The sequence below is a fragment of the Trachurus trachurus genome (genome assembly GCF_905171665.1).
Source record: "Trachurus trachurus genome assembly, chromosome: 10".
NCBI classification, from domain to species: domain Eukaryota; kingdom Metazoa; phylum Chordata; class Actinopteri; order Carangiformes; family Carangidae; genus Trachurus; species Trachurus trachurus.
The window spans coordinates 13,746,797-13,768,438 of NC_139894.1; the positions used below are offsets into that span (position 1 = coordinate 13,746,797).

General features: G+C 40.9%; 1 protein-coding gene across 4 annotated transcripts in view; it reads left to right on the forward strand.

Moving 5' to 3' along the window:
• diaph2 (diaphanous-related formin 2) overlaps positions 1-21,642 on the forward strand; it is a 346,642-nt gene that overhangs the window by 266,443 nt on the left and 58,557 nt on the right. For all 4 annotated transcript variants that reach the window (XM_083980784.1, XM_083980786.1, XM_083980787.1 and 1 more), the window contains 2 exons: positions 13,563-13,727; positions 21,135-21,270. In XM_083980784.1, the coding sequence (XP_083836910.1) occupies positions 13,563-13,727; positions 21,135-21,270 (301 nt within the window). The remainder of the gene's footprint in view (positions 1-13,562; positions 13,728-21,134; positions 21,271-21,642) is intronic.

Sequence of the window (21,642 nt, forward strand, 5' to 3'; positions counted from 1 at the left end):
TACTGGGCAACAGCTCTCAATCTGTCAGAGCAAGTGAGACGGGAGGAAACTGATGTTCTGGTCCGGTCCAAGCTGGCAGTGTCCGGTCGCGCGAACAGACCGCACGGGCTGATGAAGCAAAAGTAGTCTGGGAGGGAGGAGGGAGGAGGAGGGAGCAGGTCTATCTATCTATCTAACCTATATTTAAACACGTGTGCACAGATCACAGCATAAACAAACAGCGCTGTGCGTAACGGAGGCATTTCAGTTTTATTTGTTATGGTCGCGTGACGATGCGGCGCTGGCCCCTAATAAATCAATAAGTAAATAAATAAATAAATAGCTGATCATCTGCAACGGCAGTGTGTAGTGTCAACACCTGCTCTTGGGACATCCACGGCTGTCTCAGTCCCTCCCTGGTTTCATCTGTGTTAATTCAGTCAGGCTGAGTTTCCATTACGCAAGCCTTTGATCTGCCATCAGTGTGACGGGACAATCTATATAGATATAGGTGTATGTGCTGATTCAGATACAATAAATAGGGGTTATTGTGATGATTATTATTAGTATTATTGTTGTTAATTGCATTTAAATGTGCCTGGAAGTGTGGAAATCTGCCTGTGAGGTCTTGGTGACGTGGGCGCACTGCGCGCTGGGCAGTCAAAATACCAGTCCGCTGGCTGCGCTTCGCCTTGCGCTGAGACTAGACCAGGTTGGAGCTGGCGAGCTTTCGGCGCACTCTCCGCGCGGTCTATCTGTAACAAATTGTCACTGCGCCACGGCGAATCTGTCGACACCTCCCCCTGCTGTGCGACCACTCCCATCTCAGCGCACAGCAGTCTGCCAATTTACCGAATCCACTGCGCACCTTGTTGAACTGGAGGAAAATACCACTTCGCCAGCTGCGTCAGGGCTCGCTTCGCTGCGCCACCCTGAGTTGCGCCACTAAAATAGGGCCCAATAAGTCTATTTACTCTACTATCAACATGCTGTCCTTCTCATATTACATTTTGTTCATGTTGTGATAATATATATATTTCTTGCGGTATTTTCAGGGAAGAACAATTTATGTATTTCAGAAGAGGTAATGTTAGTAAATGTGTTCTTCACTCACTGTACGTATCATCTTACAAAGCCTCCAAAACCTTTTCTAATGTCACCCATCGACAGCCAATCAAGCCACAATGATTTTCACAGATAGCACTCTGTTTCTGTAGAGAAAAGAAAATATAATTGGCTGAAGAAAGTGAAGTTTAAATGCAGGGGTTCTTGTTTCAAAAGCAGAATTGCTTCTTTTATATATATATATATTACTGACAGTACTGTTGTCACTTGACAATGGTAGACAGGCTGGAGGTTGAGAGGAGGGCAGCTGGGGAGGCTCTAATTTATCTGTTTGTCTGTGTTTTCCTCCCCACACTGGAAGGGGAAGGAGGCTATAACAGGGCCCAGCTCCACAGGGGAGAGTTGTGTTTAGTGGTGACATTGATTTTATAAAAGGTTGCACAGTGGGGTAGCTAGGTAGGCCTGTCAACCTTAACTCTCACCAAAGCGCATCACACCGTCAAGCTAATTGTGCCCTCTCTGTAATCCCCAAACTGTAAAAAGGACACAGTATGCAAACATATGTCTGCATACCCTCCTTTATAAATCCATGACGATTATGTTTTCACATGAAAAGGCAGATTTTCTTTCAACCAGTGGTTGTTAGTGGCCAATAACTGGCAGCTGCAGTCTGTGGGAGGTTGGATTTTTGGATATTAAAATCAGCTGTCACTTCAGCAATGTTCAGTTACATCTTTTTTTTTTCTTCTCCTCCCAGCACCACACTAGTAGTACTGTGTTTTGCATTTAGATGTGGACATTGAGGAGGTAAGAGTTAGTGAAGCCTCTAAAGACCACAGGTGACAGAGAGGAAGATGGATTGACAGAGTCTAGTGTGACAGCTAGTCCTATGCAAATGCAGCCCAAAACAATCTTCATTTGAAAAGCTGCTCAATAGTGGGTGGACCGAGGCAGTAATGGGAAAGAGAGAGCAGACATGAAATATGAGAGCCTCAGAGAAATGAAGACAAGAAGGGAGAGGGAAGACTTGGTAAGGAGATGAACTGGCATTGAAGGCACTTTTATTTTTACAGGTTGGAGGACACACACACACACACACACACACACACACACACACACACACACACACACACACACACACACACACACACACACACACACACACACACACACACACACACACACACACACACACACACACACACACACACACACACACTGCCACAGGCAGTTCATCAACTGCTTGTCAGAGCTCTCTCTCCCTCCTTGTCTTTACAGGGAATCTTGTCAGGGTCAGGTGTGAAGATAACCTAACTTAGACACAAAACATCCACTTCCAATCCAGTGAACTTACAACCTGAACTAGTTAACTTGTGTCACATTGTCAGGAAAAATCGGCACAATTTAACATACATTTCTTAAGATTGAGGGGAAATACGGCATGTGGTATTATTGCCTTTTTTTTGCAGCATGTTTCAAGAACATGTGTCATTTGTGCCGTCTGTGGCAGTTTGTATTTATGTGTGTGAGTGTGCACATGTGCATGTGACAAACACATGGAAGCCAGCTGCTATGTACATCTATTATTCCACAAACAAATGGATTTTATGTGCCAGTTTTCTGTCACTCATTAAGCACTAATCATTGGAAAATCCACTTGCCTTCTAGCGAGCACATCTTACTGTATTCCCCATGTCATTTTTTCTCCCTCTCATTCTGCACCATGACACCCAGGAGTTTCTTGACTGGCGACTCACACAGAGCTCCTCCGTCCGCCTGCTGAGCCACATAACAAAAAAACTCTTGGGGAGATCATTTTATCTTACCCTTGATTGCCAGATAATTATCAGTTAATTATTTAGAGCCTTAAATTAATTTGCTAAAAATAGTCTCTGTGCCTCTGCGTTGCCAATGGAGACAGCTCCATTATTCCTTTCTCCCCAGTCTGCATCTCTCCTCCTCTAGCTCCTCATCTTTGACTGCTGCTTCTGCCACTCACGCCTGACTGTAATCTGGTGAAGGAGGAAGTGGTCCCTCTGTTTCTAAAGCTACCCAATTTAATTCTAATGCTTCACCGCTGATTGTTTGAATTTATCCATGTGATTTCTTTACATGCCTCTTTCTGCCAGTTGTAACAGCTATTGTATAACTATAAGGAACTCTTTACTTAGAAACTTACTGATTTGTATCCACTACCTTCCCACTTTGCAGCTGGTTTGGTCCCCCAATAAGTTTACCTGCTACCTATCTAGACCTTACAACACTTTTTAGTAGATAGCATCTCCTTTTCCCCCTCCATTTCTAGGACACTTCATTAGGCTGAGAGTGTTCTGAGCAAAGAAATGTGCTGTAAGTGGTCTTATAATGGGATTCATTGGCTTAAAGAATCGAAATTTACTTTTTTCCCCCCTCTGTATGCACTCATGCACACACACACACAACCACGCACGCACACACACACCAACACGTACCACACACACTCCACACACGCATTCTGAACCAGAGGCCAAATAGGATGACCTGCTGAATGGGTTTGTGCTGTGGTAATGATAAGGCTATTGAATGGAGCTGTACTCTGTCACACTAGCTGCTGGGCCAGTGGTCTTACTGAAGGAATTTGATCAATAAACAGTCTCTCTCTCTCTTTCTCTCTCTCTCTCTCTCTCTCTCTCTCTCTCTCTCTCTCTCTCTCTCTCTCTCTCTCTCTCTCTCTCTTTTCCTCTCTCTTATCCAACCTGTCTTCTATCACCACTGCCACCACTCTTTCTTTATCTACAAACAAATTAAAAACTTGACCAACTGTTAACTGGTTGCACTCTGAAATACGTTTCACAGCCATTTGGCTCGGAAGCATAATTGCTGCCGAAATCGCCAGAAAATAGGCTCAACTTCATTGCAACAGTTTAGGCTGTGGGAAGCCCCAAACGGGATTATCTTTGATGAAGAGTTTGATTATCATTTTTTGAATAAATAAATGAGCTCATTTTGAAATATTTACTTAATTTGAGAATTTTAATGATTTGTGCAGAAACCACACTGTTAACCTTGATGAGTGTCAGATTACTCACTCTTTCTTTCTCTCACACATATCCAGTTGAACTGAATGAATCTCTGTTGTGGATTGTGGAAATGATACACCACATAGCCAGCAGCTAGCCCTTACTGTGGGCTGATTTTATTGGCGAGTTATTTACAGTATATCAATGTAATTTACATAAAATCAAGATATTCCGCTTCAGTCCATGCTCCACGCATTTTCCAGCATGGAAGGTTGAAACAGTCCAGTATAAAGGCGCCGTACTCCATTGACATTTAAAACACTCTCCAGAGTCTGGAAGTACACATCGTAGGCAGCCCAACATGATGTCCATTTGCCTGAGTTGATTAGTGGTCTGTTTAGAAGGCATGCATTTACTGGCCACCTAAGAGGTCCCACTTCCAGCTGTATGCAGGTTTATGCACTGTGATCACAAACGCACAATTCAGTTGCTTCCCTACATTTATTTAGAGCTGCCTGGAGTAGCAGGAGGTTAAATAAGGAAGAATCTACCACATACAGTAATGATTGACACATTTGTCATCTGTCTGTCACAGATTTTACATGCCATGTTTCTGCCAATGCTACATTTCATTTTAATGATCAGTGAATATGGCCAATAATAGCTCCTTAGTAGGGAGTGACTGGACCCCATGAGATTTCTCTCTGTAGAAACGGGTACTTTGATGCCATGTGTTTGTGTGTTTTGTTTTCGATGCCCTTTGTGAGACTTAAAGTCAAACTATGTTGTCTGATCTGACAGCTGGTAAAAAATAATGTCACATATACACTAGATAAAGGATTACCTGATTGATGACATACATTTATAACAGGATGTTCAGCAGTGCCCACATTTACAGTACATGTTAACAGAAAGGAGACATGTTGAAAATCTGCAGAGAAAATACATCAAAATGTACCTTTTTACATAGCACACATCTGTACATTGGTTATGATCTGGGGGAAATTGGCTGGCCAGTGAGTGTGCATGTCTGTGTGAAAATGAGTTTACAAAAGGTTTGATAGAGGCAGAGGACATGTAAAACAAAGCGGTTGAGACAAGAGCAAGAAACAAAAAGTGCAGACCAGAAACTGTGATTCATCACTGTCAGCGTCGTACAGAACCACATAGACATGGCATGGTTAAGGAAAGGAAGTCTATACGGTGCGTCCCACACATTCTTTGTACTCCCTCAGTAGAAAAGACAGACAAGTCTTTTAAATTGATCATTCTGCAATGAAAATGCTGGCTTGCCTCCCCAGTAGGAAGGTAGGCTCACAGAACGTCTGTATTCTAATATATTATCTTGTGGAATAGAGGAATAGAGGTGAGCCAGGTCAGAAAGTGGGATGATGGCAGCAATTGTGCTCGGCACTATAGATAGCTATGTTGATAAAGCAATGTTCAATATCACATGTTATTTCAATATTGAAAAGAATTAGTGTGCAGTAAATGCATCTAAACAAGATTAGATAATTAAACTGAAAGCAGGTGTAATTTTAAAGGGGAAACGATTGCATTAATTTTCCCACCGGACTGAAGGAGCTCTGTTTGTGCTGAGAAAGAGAACTGGTGTAGGATGGATTCATTGAAGACCCAAATCAATGAATGTGCGACACTAAAGGCATCTCAAAGATTACTCGGGTGTGTTTTTCCAGATAATAAATATTGCACTTTGTTGTCTGAAAACGGTCTATCTATCTCGGATTGCTGTGAACATTAAAATGTGTAATGTTGTTTACAAGCTTACCTGCATCTATTAAATGACACGCATGTGCCTGTGTTCTCACACATGCTTGTCTCTTCAAGGGGCATCTCGTGAGCTATTGTAAGAGAGAGGTAGGACTTGATGTTTACTGATTAGATCAGAGTCGAGGGAAGAGAGAGACTTGACCTTTCACAATTTGACAAGTAGGACCGTTGTAAACACAGTGGATTTGCATTGTCATGTCTCCACCATGTGAAATTTACATAGAGAGGCACAGGCCCTGGGCATCGATGTGACATGAGATTGCTTTGGATGAGGATGAAAGGATGACAATAACCATAAAAGGTTATCAGAGATAAAATTGTTTGTGTGTGTGTGTGTGTGTGTGTGTGTGTGTGTGTGTGTGTGTGTGTGTGTGTGTGTGTGTGTGTGTGTGTGTGTGTGTGTGTGTGTGTGTGTGTGTGTGTGTGTGTGTGTGTGTGTGTGTGTGTGTGTGTGTGTGTGCGCGTGAGCGCGGTAATCTTACTTGGATTGTGTTGTGTTCACATACTCTCACTCACCAGCACCATTATTGTAGACACCAAATTATTTTTCTCATTTTTCCTGTGCTCTCTCCCCTTTTTTAATAGCCTATCTATGATTCAACAGGTCATTCCCATGGACCTAATCCCCTCATATCTAATTTATATAGTCTCTTTTCCTTTATCAGATGTAGTCATTACACCCACCAGTCTCCCCCCTCATTGAGTTGTTCCACAACCAGCTGGGTGCTGTAGTGAAGAGCTTTGAATGCTTAAGCAGAAGCAACCTTTCTCTCTACACGTATAAATATTTCAGGGACTGACGGGCAGAATAAATTGACAGTAAAATTGACATCAAATCTGGCTTTTAATTTCAAGAGAAATAGGGCGGAGAAGTTGTAGGGGAGATGATGGAGAGGACTGCTGAGTGAAGAAAGGTCATGATCCCTGTGTCAAAGTGCTAATATAATTCACACAGTGTCTGACATATGTATACACACACAGAGAGACACACACACGTACACGCATATATATATATATATATATATATATATATATATATATATATATATATATATATATATATATATATATGTACGTGTGTGTGTGTGTGTGTGTGTGTGTGTGTGTGTGTGTGTACACATGTGTGTATGTACTGTATGTGCTTTCACAACAATAGACTATATATGTACTAATTGTGCACAGCAGGAAAATAAATCTTAAGTGAATTAAGGAAACATTTGAGATTTGAGAAAACTAGTGACAACACTGAAGGTTAAGGTTGACTGTGATCACTGCAGCAGCACACTGAAGTATTACATTAATTGCATTTTGTGTGTGAGAGTGGGGGGTATAAACACCCCCACCCCCTTTGGCACTCTCTGTAATTCAGCAGAGAGAAGGGGGGTGTCGGCTCGTGTGCACTGACAAAGATGGATCAACAGGAGTTTCTCGATGGCACAACGTTGATTTTCATCCAAGGTGTTGTTTTGATTACTTTGGACAAAGTCCAGAAATTTTCAGAGAGCACTGTTTCACCAAGCCATTCAGTTTGGTACATTTAATTATTTTCAGCATGTGAAATGAACATGACTCGAATTCTTGTATTCTTGTGCACAACAAACATGCTGCCATTTTGCATGAGCTGAATTTTTGCAACCTGCAAAGCACATTCCACGTTGTGACTTTTCAAAAAGTATTACATATTCATTTAAATACTGTGTAAATACTGTATTTATATATAGCCAACCATGTTGCCATGTTGTTGAGCCACGGCTGTTACTGCGGTCACGTATTTAAAGGGACAACGAGGAGTTTCTATTCGGTTATAAAAAAGTCTCACGTTAATGTGGATGAATCTCCGCTACCCACACTTGTCAATGGGCCCATTTTCGATAAATATATCATTCTGTCTCTATCGTTATTTTGTTATTATTAGTGGTGGCGGAGATGCTGGTCGAGCCGACCAGCGTTTTTTACTTTCGGTTTCGCAACGAGTCATGAGAATAACGCAGCTGAATCGCCGTTTATGGTCAGAACTACGACGGTATGTGAACCTCTTTGAACCTCTGACTTTATTTCTTGATGAATGAAAACATGAGTCCGTCTTGCGCCGGTCAAAATAATTTTACGGTGCGCGCGGAGGCTCATAAATGTAGTGTGAAAACGCTTCGCTTTTCCAAAACTCCTCGTTGTCCCTTTAAATCAGTCACAGTAAAAGGTCAGTCTTAGGGCTGGCAGTGTTGGATGTTCAGTTTGTCCACCAGTTTCTTCTAAAGTAAAACATCTTGATAAATATTGGATGGATGACCATAAACTTAGAGCACTCATGTTTCCCACATGTATGAATTGTAATAACCTCTGTGATCTCCAGACTTTTGATTCAGTGCCACGAGCAGTTCAAAGTTTTCACTTATCCACTGAAATATGTGGATAAGTGACATATTTGGTTCAGCTTGTCCTTATTTTTCATCTGATCTCCATGTTACCAAATGTAGGCATGCTAAAATATGATGTTTATTTACATCTCAAAAATTGTTAATACACTGACATTGTGGACTGCTAGCTCTCTAATATCAGAAATATTACCAATGATGGCATATTTCATATCTAACTGTGTGACTGTGAGCCAGACTAGTGGCTCTTATTAATTTGGGCAACTCCTTCTCTCCCTGCCCTCCCTCTCTTACGTCACTCTCACACTCCCCTGCTCCCCCCATTCACCTCCGCACCAGATCACATCCCAAATTCCTGGAGCTGGCTGCGTTGCTAATTCCCTCTGACAGCCCCAGTGTCGGTGTCGTGGCCCAACTCAGGACACTGTCAGCCTCTTTCCTGCCCGCCCTATGGACCTCCCTCTGCTTGTATCACCACACACTAGAGAATGGTCCTGCCCTCCTCTTAAACTTTGCCTTTGTCTTTCTCTCCCTAAGTCAGCTTTTTAACTGCCTCTATAGAAAGATGAGGAAAGTGATGCTTGCAAAATTGCATTTAAAAAAAAATAAAAAAATTATCAAACAAAGAATTTAAGATGTATTTAAAAACAGAAATAATTACAGATCAAATGCATTTCTTCATTGATTTGAGCAGTTACATACACTTTTTACATCTTCTATCTCCTTCCCTCTATCTCTCTATCTCTCTGTCTCTCAGCATGATGGGTTGTGTCCAGTCAGTGGGCAGCTTTGGTGTAATTTGGCCCACAGGGACTGTTGGCAGTAGGTGTGGGGATAAAGGGAGCAGGGATGGTGGGGTTTGGAGAAAAGCAGGCTTAGTGTGGGGCCTTGGATGGAGGGGCCAGCAAGCACATAGGAAAGCATTAAATAAACATTAATGGAACTAGGTTACAGGAGATTTATTAAGGAGGCTTTTTGGGCCCACACTGTAGGGTTTTATGCAGCACTTTAATAACTCTCTCATGCACACAGGTAAACAAACCAGGTAATTTATTGCCACCCTCATAGGTGGCCATTGTGAAAACTGTTTTAACTTTGCTTTGGCCCATAAATGGATGTTTCTGACTTTTATTGTGAAATTCAATGATGTCTAGCACTGAAAGCTTTCCCCCCCCTACATCTAGGCTAAGTCTGCCTTGGATATGATTTTGATATCACTTTTTGGTGTTAGAAATGAGTGCCCTTAATCGCAGCTTACTGATGTTAAATGTACTCTTTCTGGCATGTCAAACATATAGATAAAAAGTGACTGATTAAACACAGTAATGAGGACGCTGTGGCAGGACAAAGAACTAGTTCTAGATTTGTACAAGGACATGGTGGGTTTTGGCAAGAACAGGGGATTTGCGTGAGGGAATTATAAAAACATGAACCAACAGAGCACTGCCACTGACATATTTAACATCGGACATCCTCTTTGTAAGATGACACTGTCAGACATGATGCCGTCAGAAGCTGGAGTTTTGAAAGCCAAGTCTTTGTGTGATATGCTTAGTGCCTTGCCGTTTTGCCACCAGTTGGTTTTTAACTATAATTGTACATAGTTCCAGCTGTGCCAGCTTCAGTTATTGAAATTGCCTTTAAAAACTGCAGTCCCAGAAACTCAGAAAAGGTGAGACGGTGAGCTATAAAATGCCTATATTTGCAAAATTAAGAGCTTTAATCTGACCATTAGCATAAAATCCAATAGGCATCCCACAGTTATCTTTGGTAGCATCCACATTTGCAATATCGAGCCTTCTAGCCCTGGAGCATTTGTCTTGCACTGTGTTGGTCAGGTTCAGTGCACAGGAAGTGCAGACTGTAGCTCTCCTCTGAGGACTACTAGAAGAGGAGAGCAGAGACTGACAAACAGGGTCAGGGCAACCAAAGGTTGCATGATGCTTTACCTTGAGTCCCATCGCCTCTGCTCCCTGCTACGCTTAAAGCCCAGGTGACGTGAGTACCAGACACAGCTCAGACAGCAGACTTCTGAAAGTTCACTCAGAGTAGAAGAGGAAGAAGGGAGTTCTTGTCTGAGTGAGAGAATTTAATGGGAAGAATATCAAGGGGAAATGTAGAAAGAGAATCACAAAGCGAATGAGTTTGAGTTAGACAGTGGTGGACAGGGAAAAAAATAGAAAAAGATTTATCTTTGGCGAAGGAGAAACCTTAAAGGCTACACTGACTCTGAGAAAGTAAGGGAAAGAAAAAAGTAATAGACAACCTGACAGAGGCATTCAAAGAATGATTGTATGCTTCTGTGCATGTGTAGTGTACTATAAAGACACACACACACACACATACAGTATATACACACATACAGTATATATATTTGTGTGTGTGTGCAAGTGTTTGCCTGTTCATTCTGTGTCTTTATGTGTGTTTGATAAGGGCTCTGCCATACCGGTTGTGTTGCTGCAGGATAGTGTGCGTCAGGCTCCATCAATATGACATGTCTTTGATGTGGAAATACAAGGAGCAAAAGCCCAGCCAGCCTCAGTCCAGTCCCCAGCGGGACACATCTACCACTGTGCATATGCATACATGTTTATTTGAGTTTGTGTGTGTGTGTGAGAGAGAGAGAGAAGTAGAGAAAGCGAGACACAGAAAGCCACAAGCCACAACAAGCTCCAAATGTTACTACTGCTTTAATGTTTTTTAACTCACATTCTGTAAGGGAGGCAACAGCTTTGACCCAAACATTTTCCCGAGCTAAAGGCGCCATGGCCGCAGCTGTGGAGTGGAATCAATATTTCATGTAAATGCTGCTAATAAGCATTTGCATGTCCGTGTTGAGAAATATCAACATGTCTTTTTGCTGCTGAAATGACACACTGATATTTTTCTTGCTGTTTGCCATGAACCTGTTGCTGATCCCCGTTTCAGTTCTCAGTTTAACATAATAAATATTTATACTTTCATGATTTTACAATTATCATTTTATCCTTTCGAGTTAATTCTCCATTCTGACCAATTAGGCATTGTTGAGAGGGAGCATTTTATATGAAGTTTAGTCTGGCACTCGAAACTGACTGCATTTGAATTTTTGGATGAAGTACTGAGGTTCAGTTTCACTAATAAATGACACCATACCATATGTCGCTGTTCATGGCAGATTGGTCCCAGAAAGTGTTTTCTCTTTACAGCAATCATTTTAAGACTTCACCAAACATCTTTTCTTTTTTGTTTTACTTTTACATCTGTGAGTGGTGGAGTGAGGGGGAGGAGGACAAAAGAAGAGATAAAGGCAGTCGAACCAAAAGAAAGGGGAGATTAATCAGGTCGAGGCAGACAACAACATAAAGACAAGCAGGAGTAAAGACAGAGGGATGAGCCCTTCCATCAGGCCTGTGTGTGGGCTTCCTGCTAACTTGGACTGTGCCACCAATTCTCTGTTTTGGTAAACACTAGCTTGCAGGGAGGTAATCCAGCCAGTCTGCCCAGTCAGTTTTCTTTTTTTTTTTTTGTACTCCTTCTCATCTTTACAGAGGCATTTCCACAAATACACACTTAAATATGGGCACATGTAAGCATGCACATACATCACACGCATACAGAACAGGCACAATTAAATGTGGTATTTATACCCACATTGAAAGAAAAAAATTAGCGTAACTAACTTGGCTAGAGACATAGAACAATCCCTGGGCTTCAGCATGGAAGTCTACCAAGATGACAGAACAAACAAACAATAAATAAATGCCACTGCAGAAAAACAGTGGCTTCCACATCGTCCTGGCTCACAAAGAACAATATCTTGAAAACTGTTTAGCCCTGACAATCACAGGCCACATGCTGCACCACCCGCCTGTGTATGTTGCCAAGGCGACCGCATATGAGCACTAATTGCCTATAACTGTACCCATGACACAGAGAACAAGAAACTGCTGCCTTAGTATGTAAGTAGTATTACATAAAGAGGCAAAATACAATCCCAATTATGCTTCCCTGTATATGTTGACAGTGACATTGTCTGCATTAGCTTTGAGAATATATATATACATTAGAATAAATGAGTGTGTCGTTTCACAAAAGATGACGTGTATGTTATCACAGATTAGATTACTATTAAACCTTGAATTTAAAGCATTCTGTCATGTGTGGCCATGCAAAACTGCTCAGCAGCCAGTTATATGTTTTCTGTATTTAGACAGAACTGAAGTATTGAAGTACTGAAGTGCATTTTTATCTTCTGTCTTTCTATGTTTTCTGATAATATTTTACTCACCAAGGTTGAACATTAAAAAAGTGGCCCCACAGGTCAGAAAACACTGGCGATCAGTCAATCTGAGAGGTTTTAAACAAAGCAATAGGATAGTCAGACATCTCTGTAAGAAAAAGTAAAGGGAAAGTGCGTCTTTAGTTTAAACACTGGTAGCAAAACCTGCAGGTTGTTAACAATGTTTCTGATCATCTGACTGTGACTATTTGTTGCTCTTACCATATCCAACAGAATTGATGGACAGAGCTAAGAAATAAAGCCAGTTTTATAGTAATTTTTCATCACAGTGATGAACTTTGAGCCATTTGACAATAATAACCGTAGCCTATTAAGAAGGCAGATGGAAATGGCTGAAGGTACAGCAGGTGTTGTACAACATTGTTCATTCATTGGAACTGCTGATAGAGTTTCAGCTGCAGGTAGCTGTTGTTGCCCCATGCTCGCCTATTTTTGCTAGCATGTACGTGCATGTAGATACAAGCTAGTGTGTGTATGTGTGTGTGTGTTGCTGCCATCCTCATCCCACCCAGGGCGTGTGAGTCTTGGAGTTTCCAAGCACAGTCTCCATGAGGTCAGTGGCTGCTGTGATAATGCTTAACTGATGCCGGCTGTCAATAGCCATTCACCAGGAGAAAAGTGCTCCGCCTGTTCAGTAAATTACACAGTGCGACGTGAGCTGTGAGGTTCAAAACAACCTGACCCCACTGTTGTTGGAAGAAACAATAGAACAATGACTGCAATCAGCTTTTCCAGAAACCATCTATGTCATGCTGCTGACTACAAAACACCTTTCCATTACTCCAGGGCTACAGCTATTAGCTCACCATGCTATTGACTCCAAAGTGAGATGGAGAGGTTATTGTAATGGCACATTAGATTGTCTTTGACCCTTCTTTATCCAGTGTTTTGTTTTGCTGACCTTGACATAGGTGGGCCTTTTGAATCCCATAAAGCTTCTGAAGTGATCATTTCGCACAAAGGCTTGTCTTTTTCACAGATGAACATATTTGTGAAGTTCCTGATTACCGTAGCTTTTAAATATGTTTTGTTTGTGTTTCAGTCATTATTTTTCCTTGACTCTGTCCTTCTCACGGATTCTGCAAGCATGCCCGCGAGCAGTATGAGAAACTATCCACGATGCATAAGAACATGCAGAAACTGTACGAGAGCATAGGCAGCTTTTTTGCCTTTGACCCTCACTCCGTCAGTGTGGAGGATTTCTTCGGAGAACTGGCCAACTTCCGCGTCCTCTTCATGGTGAGTAATAAAGTTTATGGTTTGTTTACATGTACATCAAAAGTTTTATTTTGCTGTTTTCTTCAAATGAGATACATACAGACTAACGGAAACCTCCACCCACACATGTTCATACTCGCACACACTTTCACTCGCTGACACACATTGGGTGTCATTGAAATGTGAACAGAATTTGTATGTTGCACATGGCACACACTTTTACCAGACTTTAAGCAGGTCTTGACAGATGGTGAAGGCATGTGTGAACATTATAGTGCAATATTTTAATGGATGAAACTGGATGTAAAAGTTGTACGGTGATTTGGTTTCACACTTCCATAAAATTGAGGATCTCATAAGGGACAGATTTTTATAAAAGAAATATGAAATTTGAAGCAGGAGAGGCAGAAGATATTCTGACATTTGGTTCCTTGCATCAGTCATGCTCTAAAAACACTTGATCCTTCACTTGCCATAATAAGAAGTAATCTCTTGTAATTCTTCTAACTTCAGTGACCTAACTATGACGTCATCTGGGTTATTTTCTTAGACTTGGCAGTTCTCTTCCTGGGCTTCAGAGGACATTATACACCACTATAATCTGTGTGAACAACATGGGTAGAAATATTTATCATCTGAAAATGTGTGTTTTTGAAACAGTCTGCTGCTACATGTAGTTTCAGTTCTCAGGGTTACTTCATTCACCTAAAAAATGCCAGGCAGTTTGCAGGTGAGAGAAAATCTAATGTTTTTTCTGGTCATTCATTGTGGTATTTGAATTTGGTTGGTTGGCCCTGACATTGCTTTTCAGTTTTCCTTTTAGATTCTTGCACTGTTTACTGCAAGAATGTAACCATGCCCACATGCTGAGTGACTTCCTTCCATATGGCATCTTTTAGAAGGTCACAAGTCCACTGATTCGTCCAAAGAATTTTTTTTCTGCATTGACATAACCTCTTACAGAAATCTTTTTTTTTTTTTTTTTCACTTTCACATCTTGGTCTGTAAGGTTTTATTTTAATTTTAATTAATTAATTAAATAATTTGCTCCCCAGAGATGGGGAGGGGAATTTGATTTATTTTAAGTTTATTTAAAATGTTCAAGTCAAGATATTGAATATTTATTCCACCAACATGGCAGAATCACACTATTATCAGAGGAATATAAACACAAAGTTATTCTTCTGAGCATTTGATGGATCAGGTATGTGTTTTAAATCTGAATTTTAAATCTGAATGTATCATATACATGCAAATATATTCAAAACATTTCACAAATGAGACCCATCATTTTTAATAATCATGCAGGAGTACAGAAATTAGTACATATGTATATTTATATAGATTGTAAATTATAATATAGACTGTATGGATAGAAGCTTCTGTTTTGTGCCGTACATCTAAATAGGAAACAAAAATGCTTAATCGCATTTACATGAGTAAACAAGGTGTCAGCTGCTTAAACATGAAGAACCTAACTTACAACTTTTTTTTCCTTCTTCTTCTTACCATTACTGATTAGGACACTTCTAGCACTGGCTTAGAGGCTGGAAGGAAAAAAAGACAAAGTTATAATTCAGATTAGAATATATTATTTGAAGGAATAGTGAGAATATGAGAATGTATAATGTCAGTGTCTCACTGATAAAAGAGGCTTGTGCAATCGTCTTAACCTGTCAAACACAATTTCATTTTAGCTTGAGGCTGCTTGTGTGTATGAGTGTGCATGTGCTTTCTCCACAGGGCATTGTAGATATTGTAGGATTTTGTTCAGGCTAATGAGTCTACAGACTTGGCAAAGTAGATAAAGTTCTACTTTACTTTCCATCTGAGAGCTTAAAATAATTTTCAGGATGGCTTGGAAAAAGTTTCTGTATTTTTTTTTTTACTTAACTTTAACTTATATTAACCTTAAGCAATAGAACACAATTATCAGTGTTGGACATAACACATTTAAATCTATTTTGTGAGCGGAGTATATACAAGTAAAAAAAGCTACTGAGGTCGAAGTGGAGCGTAATTTCACTTTGATGAAAGTAAAAGTCAAAATTTCCTCTGCTTCTTGTTGGTGTTACAGGAAGTGTGATTACTAAGAACAGTGAATCAAGCACATGAGGCTAAACACATTAGCTAAAGAGGTAAATATAAAGGCAAAGTAAACACCACGTCATCTCATAACAAAGCACACATTAATTTTTCTTGACTAGATGAGTGTGTTAAACATTTATTCAAGTGTCTGTGCACTCTACCTTCTACAGTCTATCCATCCCTCATGGCACCGCCCCAAAATTCCCAGTGTCAGGATGATGACATGGTGTCCAGAAGGCATGCTCTCAGTATTCACAATCCATTAACGTGAATGGCAAGGTCCCCTTGTCTGAATCCTTCTCCTCTCTTTACTCTGATCCCCATCTGAAACCAACTTTTCATTCCTGCTGATCAAAGAGCACCAGCACACAACACAACGCTCCCTCAAGGATTCCAGAGTTGCATATCTCTAAAAGAGGCATCCACCCAAGAAAATAAATTATTCTCTCAAGCAAATAGCTGCATATGAATATTTTATTACTGATTTAAACTTTCCTGCTATGGATAAGGGGAGGGAAGTGAGTGGGATAAAGTGTTGTGCCGTGGTTAAAATGGGTGGGGGGGACTGGTTATAAGTTAATGTATTCATATAAAAACAATCCTTTAATCACCATATTCTTCAGATATTATTTATAGTTTTTGGCTCTTCAGCTCTGCTGACAGAAAGGCTAATCCCATCTGCTTGCATAGCACAAGGAATCAATGGCTTCTTCTACTTAAATGTTGTTTTTCATTTTTCTTACCCTGTAAAAACAACTGAGCTAGCTCCTTTGCAGCACAATGAAAACCTCGCTCTTAGATTTTCTTGTCAGTGAATGAGTGTTGGAGAGATGTCTGATAGTTTGTTTTATCTTTGACAAAGTTGCCCTATATCAACCATTTCTGATTTTTTCCAAATGACAAATCAAATGAGGACTATGACTCCTTGTCAGTTAATAATTTACAAACAGCCCTGAATTTAACTTCTCGATATGCCTGGTGTGCCCAAGACTTTTATTTCAATATTGAGACATTGAGTTGTTTGACTCAGACTAAACATCTTTGCTGACTTCCATCTATGTTGCATTGCCCTGTGTAATGCATTCACAGCACAAAGCATCTGCAGTATTAAAGAATTCCATTGCAATACAGTCACCCTAAATTGCTTTTACTAAAAAGCTAGGGCTTAATGCACCCGACCGACATGAGGCATTTGAGTAAACGCATTGACAGACAGTCCTCACAGAACTGAATGTAACTGATAAGAGAATCCATTAACTCTATTTTCCTTCTGTTTCATTCTCTTTCTCTCCCTCACTCCCGTCCCATTCTCTTTTTTTTCTCTGGCCAATGAAATATTATTTGATTTCAGCACATGGAGTCAGTATTCGAAGTCCAACAATTTGTTAATTTAATGCTGCTGCCATATTCTGAAATAGAGTATGAGTGAAATGCAATCGCAGGGTCTGTATGTGTAATCCTGACCAGGAGCATGGGGGATGAGGATTTTTCCATTAATGAGTTATCAAAGCGCAGCAGATGGGCTGGGATGAACTAACAGTCTTCCTTGTTGATTGAGTCACTTTCTAATAAGACCAAAAGACCCAGGCCGGGTTCGCAAAGTAGCAAGATAGAGCATCTAAAAGATTAGAATGACTATTTGTGTGTGAGTGCGTGTGTGAGTGTGAAAGTGGGGGTTGCATTTGTCCACTTTTGAGCCCATTTGATATTTCTAAAGCTTCATAATTCCTTCACAATATGACAAATTATCACAATCATGCTGCTCATCTTGAAGATAAAGCCCTGACAGTGCCCCTCCCCCCACCTTCTCGCTTAATCACTTTCATGTTTCCTCAGTATTTTTCACTTAATGTGGGCATGACACAGGCATTATAATCATTGCACCAGATTTTGGAGGTCACCTATCAATATGGGAATACATCTATACCAGAGAGCAGAAGTCTCACAATCTGTAACTTATAACTTCTTGAAGCCACTCCCTCCCCCAGCACTCTGCCACACAGTGTAACAGATGGCTAATAAACACATTTGCTGCTTAAAGCCCAGGCGCTGTAGTGTTTGTAAAATTCAAATGAGATATAGCAGTGACACTCTCTGTGTGAGATCACTGGTGCAACGGAGCACTTGGAAATACTCATTGCTCCCTCATTGGTCTGGCATACTTGTATGCATGGGAGGGGAGCCATGCTGTGGGAGATGTATTGTGTTGTGCAGGGTCAAGGAAGAACAGCAAACACATTTCATGAATTATTGAAAGAAGAGATCTGAAAAAGGGAAGGTGCTGCCTGCCCCTTGTTGGTAGATTGGCCCTGTGGGTTGCACGGCATGCCGTTTTCTAGCCAGGTATAGATAAAGGAGTGCTTATAATCCACATCTTAGACACTCTGGAGGCCATGAAAGTGACACACGCTCACTCTGTCTCACGGTCTCTGTGAGCACGGGTGTGCCTCTGCAACAGTGGTGTTGACAAACCTGCCTGGCAAAAAGGTGCTATTATGCAAAACCACACTTTTCTGAGAATTTAAGGATTCTGACTCTAAATTTACATACCCCCCTGAGCAATATGCATGCAGCACATTTTCCTGTTTTTCACCAGAGGGGTTCGGGGCAGAGTCAGTCATAAACACAGCCCCTTGACAGTTAGATTTGTTTGTGTAAGGGTTATTAGGCAGAAACCAGGCCAGAGAGGACACCGTCTATCATGGCTGATAATCTTATAGGAAAAAATCTTTGACCTTTTTGGGTCAGTATGTAGTGATGTGCAACTCATACTATATTTTACTGTGCAGATTTCTCTTAACCTCTATGACTGTCTTTGCCACTCTGGTTTTAAATTTTGTTGCAGAACACTTTATTTGATTGTCAGGTTTGCAGTCACCCTATTGTGCCTTACAATACTTGTCATAATTGTCTTTCTTCCCCTCAACATTTATTCTTCTTGATGCAAAAATATCACTTTCAGCAAGTGAGAAAGGGCAATTACATGACCACATTTTATCATTTAACTGAAGTTGAGTACTTGAACAAGTTCAGATACAGTTTATTTGATTTCTTGTATAACATCCTCAGCTGTTACTGGACTCATAGGTCTCTATCAGTGGCTTTAAATGTCTATCATACATTTCTACAGTATATGGTGTTTTCCTCAGTTATAAGATTAAAATTCCTCTAGAACATTTATATTTGAATAGACAATTGAGCTCTCAATGGGTGGCACTATAACCATAGTTATGATAATCACCAAGGGACCGGTGATTTAATGTGAAGTCCAAAAATAACTTGTTTCCATGGTCACAAATCATATTTGATATAGAGTCACTAATGAGAGCACTCAAGAGACTAAATGAAGCACATGCATTTTTCTTTACATTTTTTTCTCATATTGTTGAAATTCCTGCAAAATATTTAAAGAGATTCATTAGAAACAATCTCATGTCCTGTGGTTTATAAGCTCCATGCTGATGAGTATTTTTGAAAACACGTCATGAGGATTGTTTATCTCCTGCGTGTCCTCCTACAATATGCAATATACAAGAAAATGAGACCTGATACAATCAGTTATTGCCAACAGCCAAACAGAGGCCATCAAAAAGAAGGGAAAAAAATAAGCGAACAGTGAAAACATATTTGTTGCCACGGTAATTAGTGGTGCTGTTTGATTAGAGCAACATAATTACATTGCATAATCATGTTTTCAGTCAAAATTAGTTGTTTGTTTAAAATAAGTTTTGCCGGCAGGATTTTATTTGTAATCTGCATAATTTATCTTCCAACTTATGCAATACATGTTGAGCAATGCACTGATATTACTTCCAAAATGAATTGAATCCTGTCAGAGGATGAGGGCTGGGATCAGTTTGATTCATTCTGTCAGTCTGCCCATCACTTAAACAAAATGCACAAGTTAACTGTTTCATTCCAGAATATACAATGCAGCTGTCGACAAGTCTGATGCTGTGTACACAGTCGATACCCCCTGTGGAGCAACGCTGATTCACTCACACACCATGATAAAGCAATGAAAGGGATGTTGGTTTTTGAATGTTTTCACTGAATTGTTGCAGCTGATGAAACAAAAAATATTTTCTTCAGTTTTCATACGGCACATAACACCAAATCTCATTTACTCCCTCATTATTTTCCTTTCGCTCTCGATCAGGCCCCTCTCGATCACCCTCACTCGACTTCTCCATTACCCCCCTCTCTTCCTCTCCTTCTTCCTCTCTCATTGCCCTTGTCATCCGACAAGGAGACAGTGACAATGAGGGCTTGTGTCCTTGGACATGGAGCAAAGCTCTGCTATTGACTGGCATGATGAGCTGCTCTTTCCTTGTTCCTTCCCCACAATCCCCGTAATCCCTCAGTCTTAGCTGCCAACATGACACACACATCAGGACCACAGGGGCATTTGATGGGAGGGGGCCTACTGTCGTCACTTATTATATCAGTGCACAGACAGGGCCATGCCTTCACTTACTGACACACACACACACTCTCGTTCTCTCACACACACGCACATGCATGCATAAGGGGGAACACCATAGATGAGCAGAAGCAACAAAGATGGACTCCAGTGAGGCTCATATGGATGTATACATGCACAGTGCGACCTCTTCACACACACCCACACACACTCTCACACACACACACACACACACACATACATACACTAACACCTACGATAGGTCCTGTCAAGGGCTGCACCACAGGCCCGGGATGAGAGAACATTTTGTTGTCCCCAAAGGTCACGCGGTTGCATCTTCCTCTCTGCTGGCACGAGAACAACCTGACACATTTGTAAAGGCTGAATCCGTACCGTTGATTATCTCTCTTTCTCTGACTCCTTTCCTGACATTTCAGCCAGTCACGAAGGAAGTGAAGGATGATATCTCTTTCTCCCTCCTCAGAGACTGGCACGATGCAGTTTTTCTTTTCGTATGCAGTGGCTCCATTATATTGTCAAAGGAAATGTACTGGCATGGTACATGTGTGTGTGTGTCGGATTGTGTGCTATATTGATGTATTATTGACAGTGAGTCAACTCTGTGTCATGAAATATGCAAAATACTGCTGAAGCCTTACAGACAAATAGGCTTGTATTTAAAAAAAAAAGCTCATGAACAAGGTGTGATATGTTGTTTATTCCAGCAGCCTATCTCTAACTATCAAACCCTTCTCTGAATAAGAATTTGCTGATGGCATGCTCCTGCGTCTGAACACTATACAGTAAAAGACTGGAGGTGGCAGGAGCCCCGATTCTGATTTTATCTGTCTGTGTGTGCGCCTGTGTGTGTGTGTGCGTGCGTGTGTGTGTGTGTGTGTGTGTGTGTGCCTCATCAGGAAGCAGTGAAGGAGAACCACAAGAAGAGGGAGATGGAGGAGAAGATCAAGAGAGCCAAGCTGGCGAAGGAGAAAGCAGAGCGCGAGAAGCAGGAGCGCCAGCAGAAGAAGAAGCAGCTGATTGACATGAACAAAGGTATGCCACTTCTCCCTGCGCCACCACAGAGGCAGAGACTGGGAGGCAGGTGGGGAGCTAGGAGGAGGAGAACGGGAGGATAGAGAGGGGGTTTCATGGAATTGTGCTTCACACAGATTTGAACTCATAAGGAGGAGAATAATGCACAGGAATGGGGGGAGTCATCTTTTTCAGCTGTGAGGGAATCTTATACTTACTCCCAGAGCTGATACAGATACAATGCTCCCAAACAACAGGAAGATTATGCTGCTTTTAGCTTGTTTTTCCACGTTATATTTGCACACATGGACATAAACATTCTCTTCTGCACAATCTGTATATATTTCTAAACATTTAACACATTTTAAGCAATAGGTTATATTTCAGAGCAAT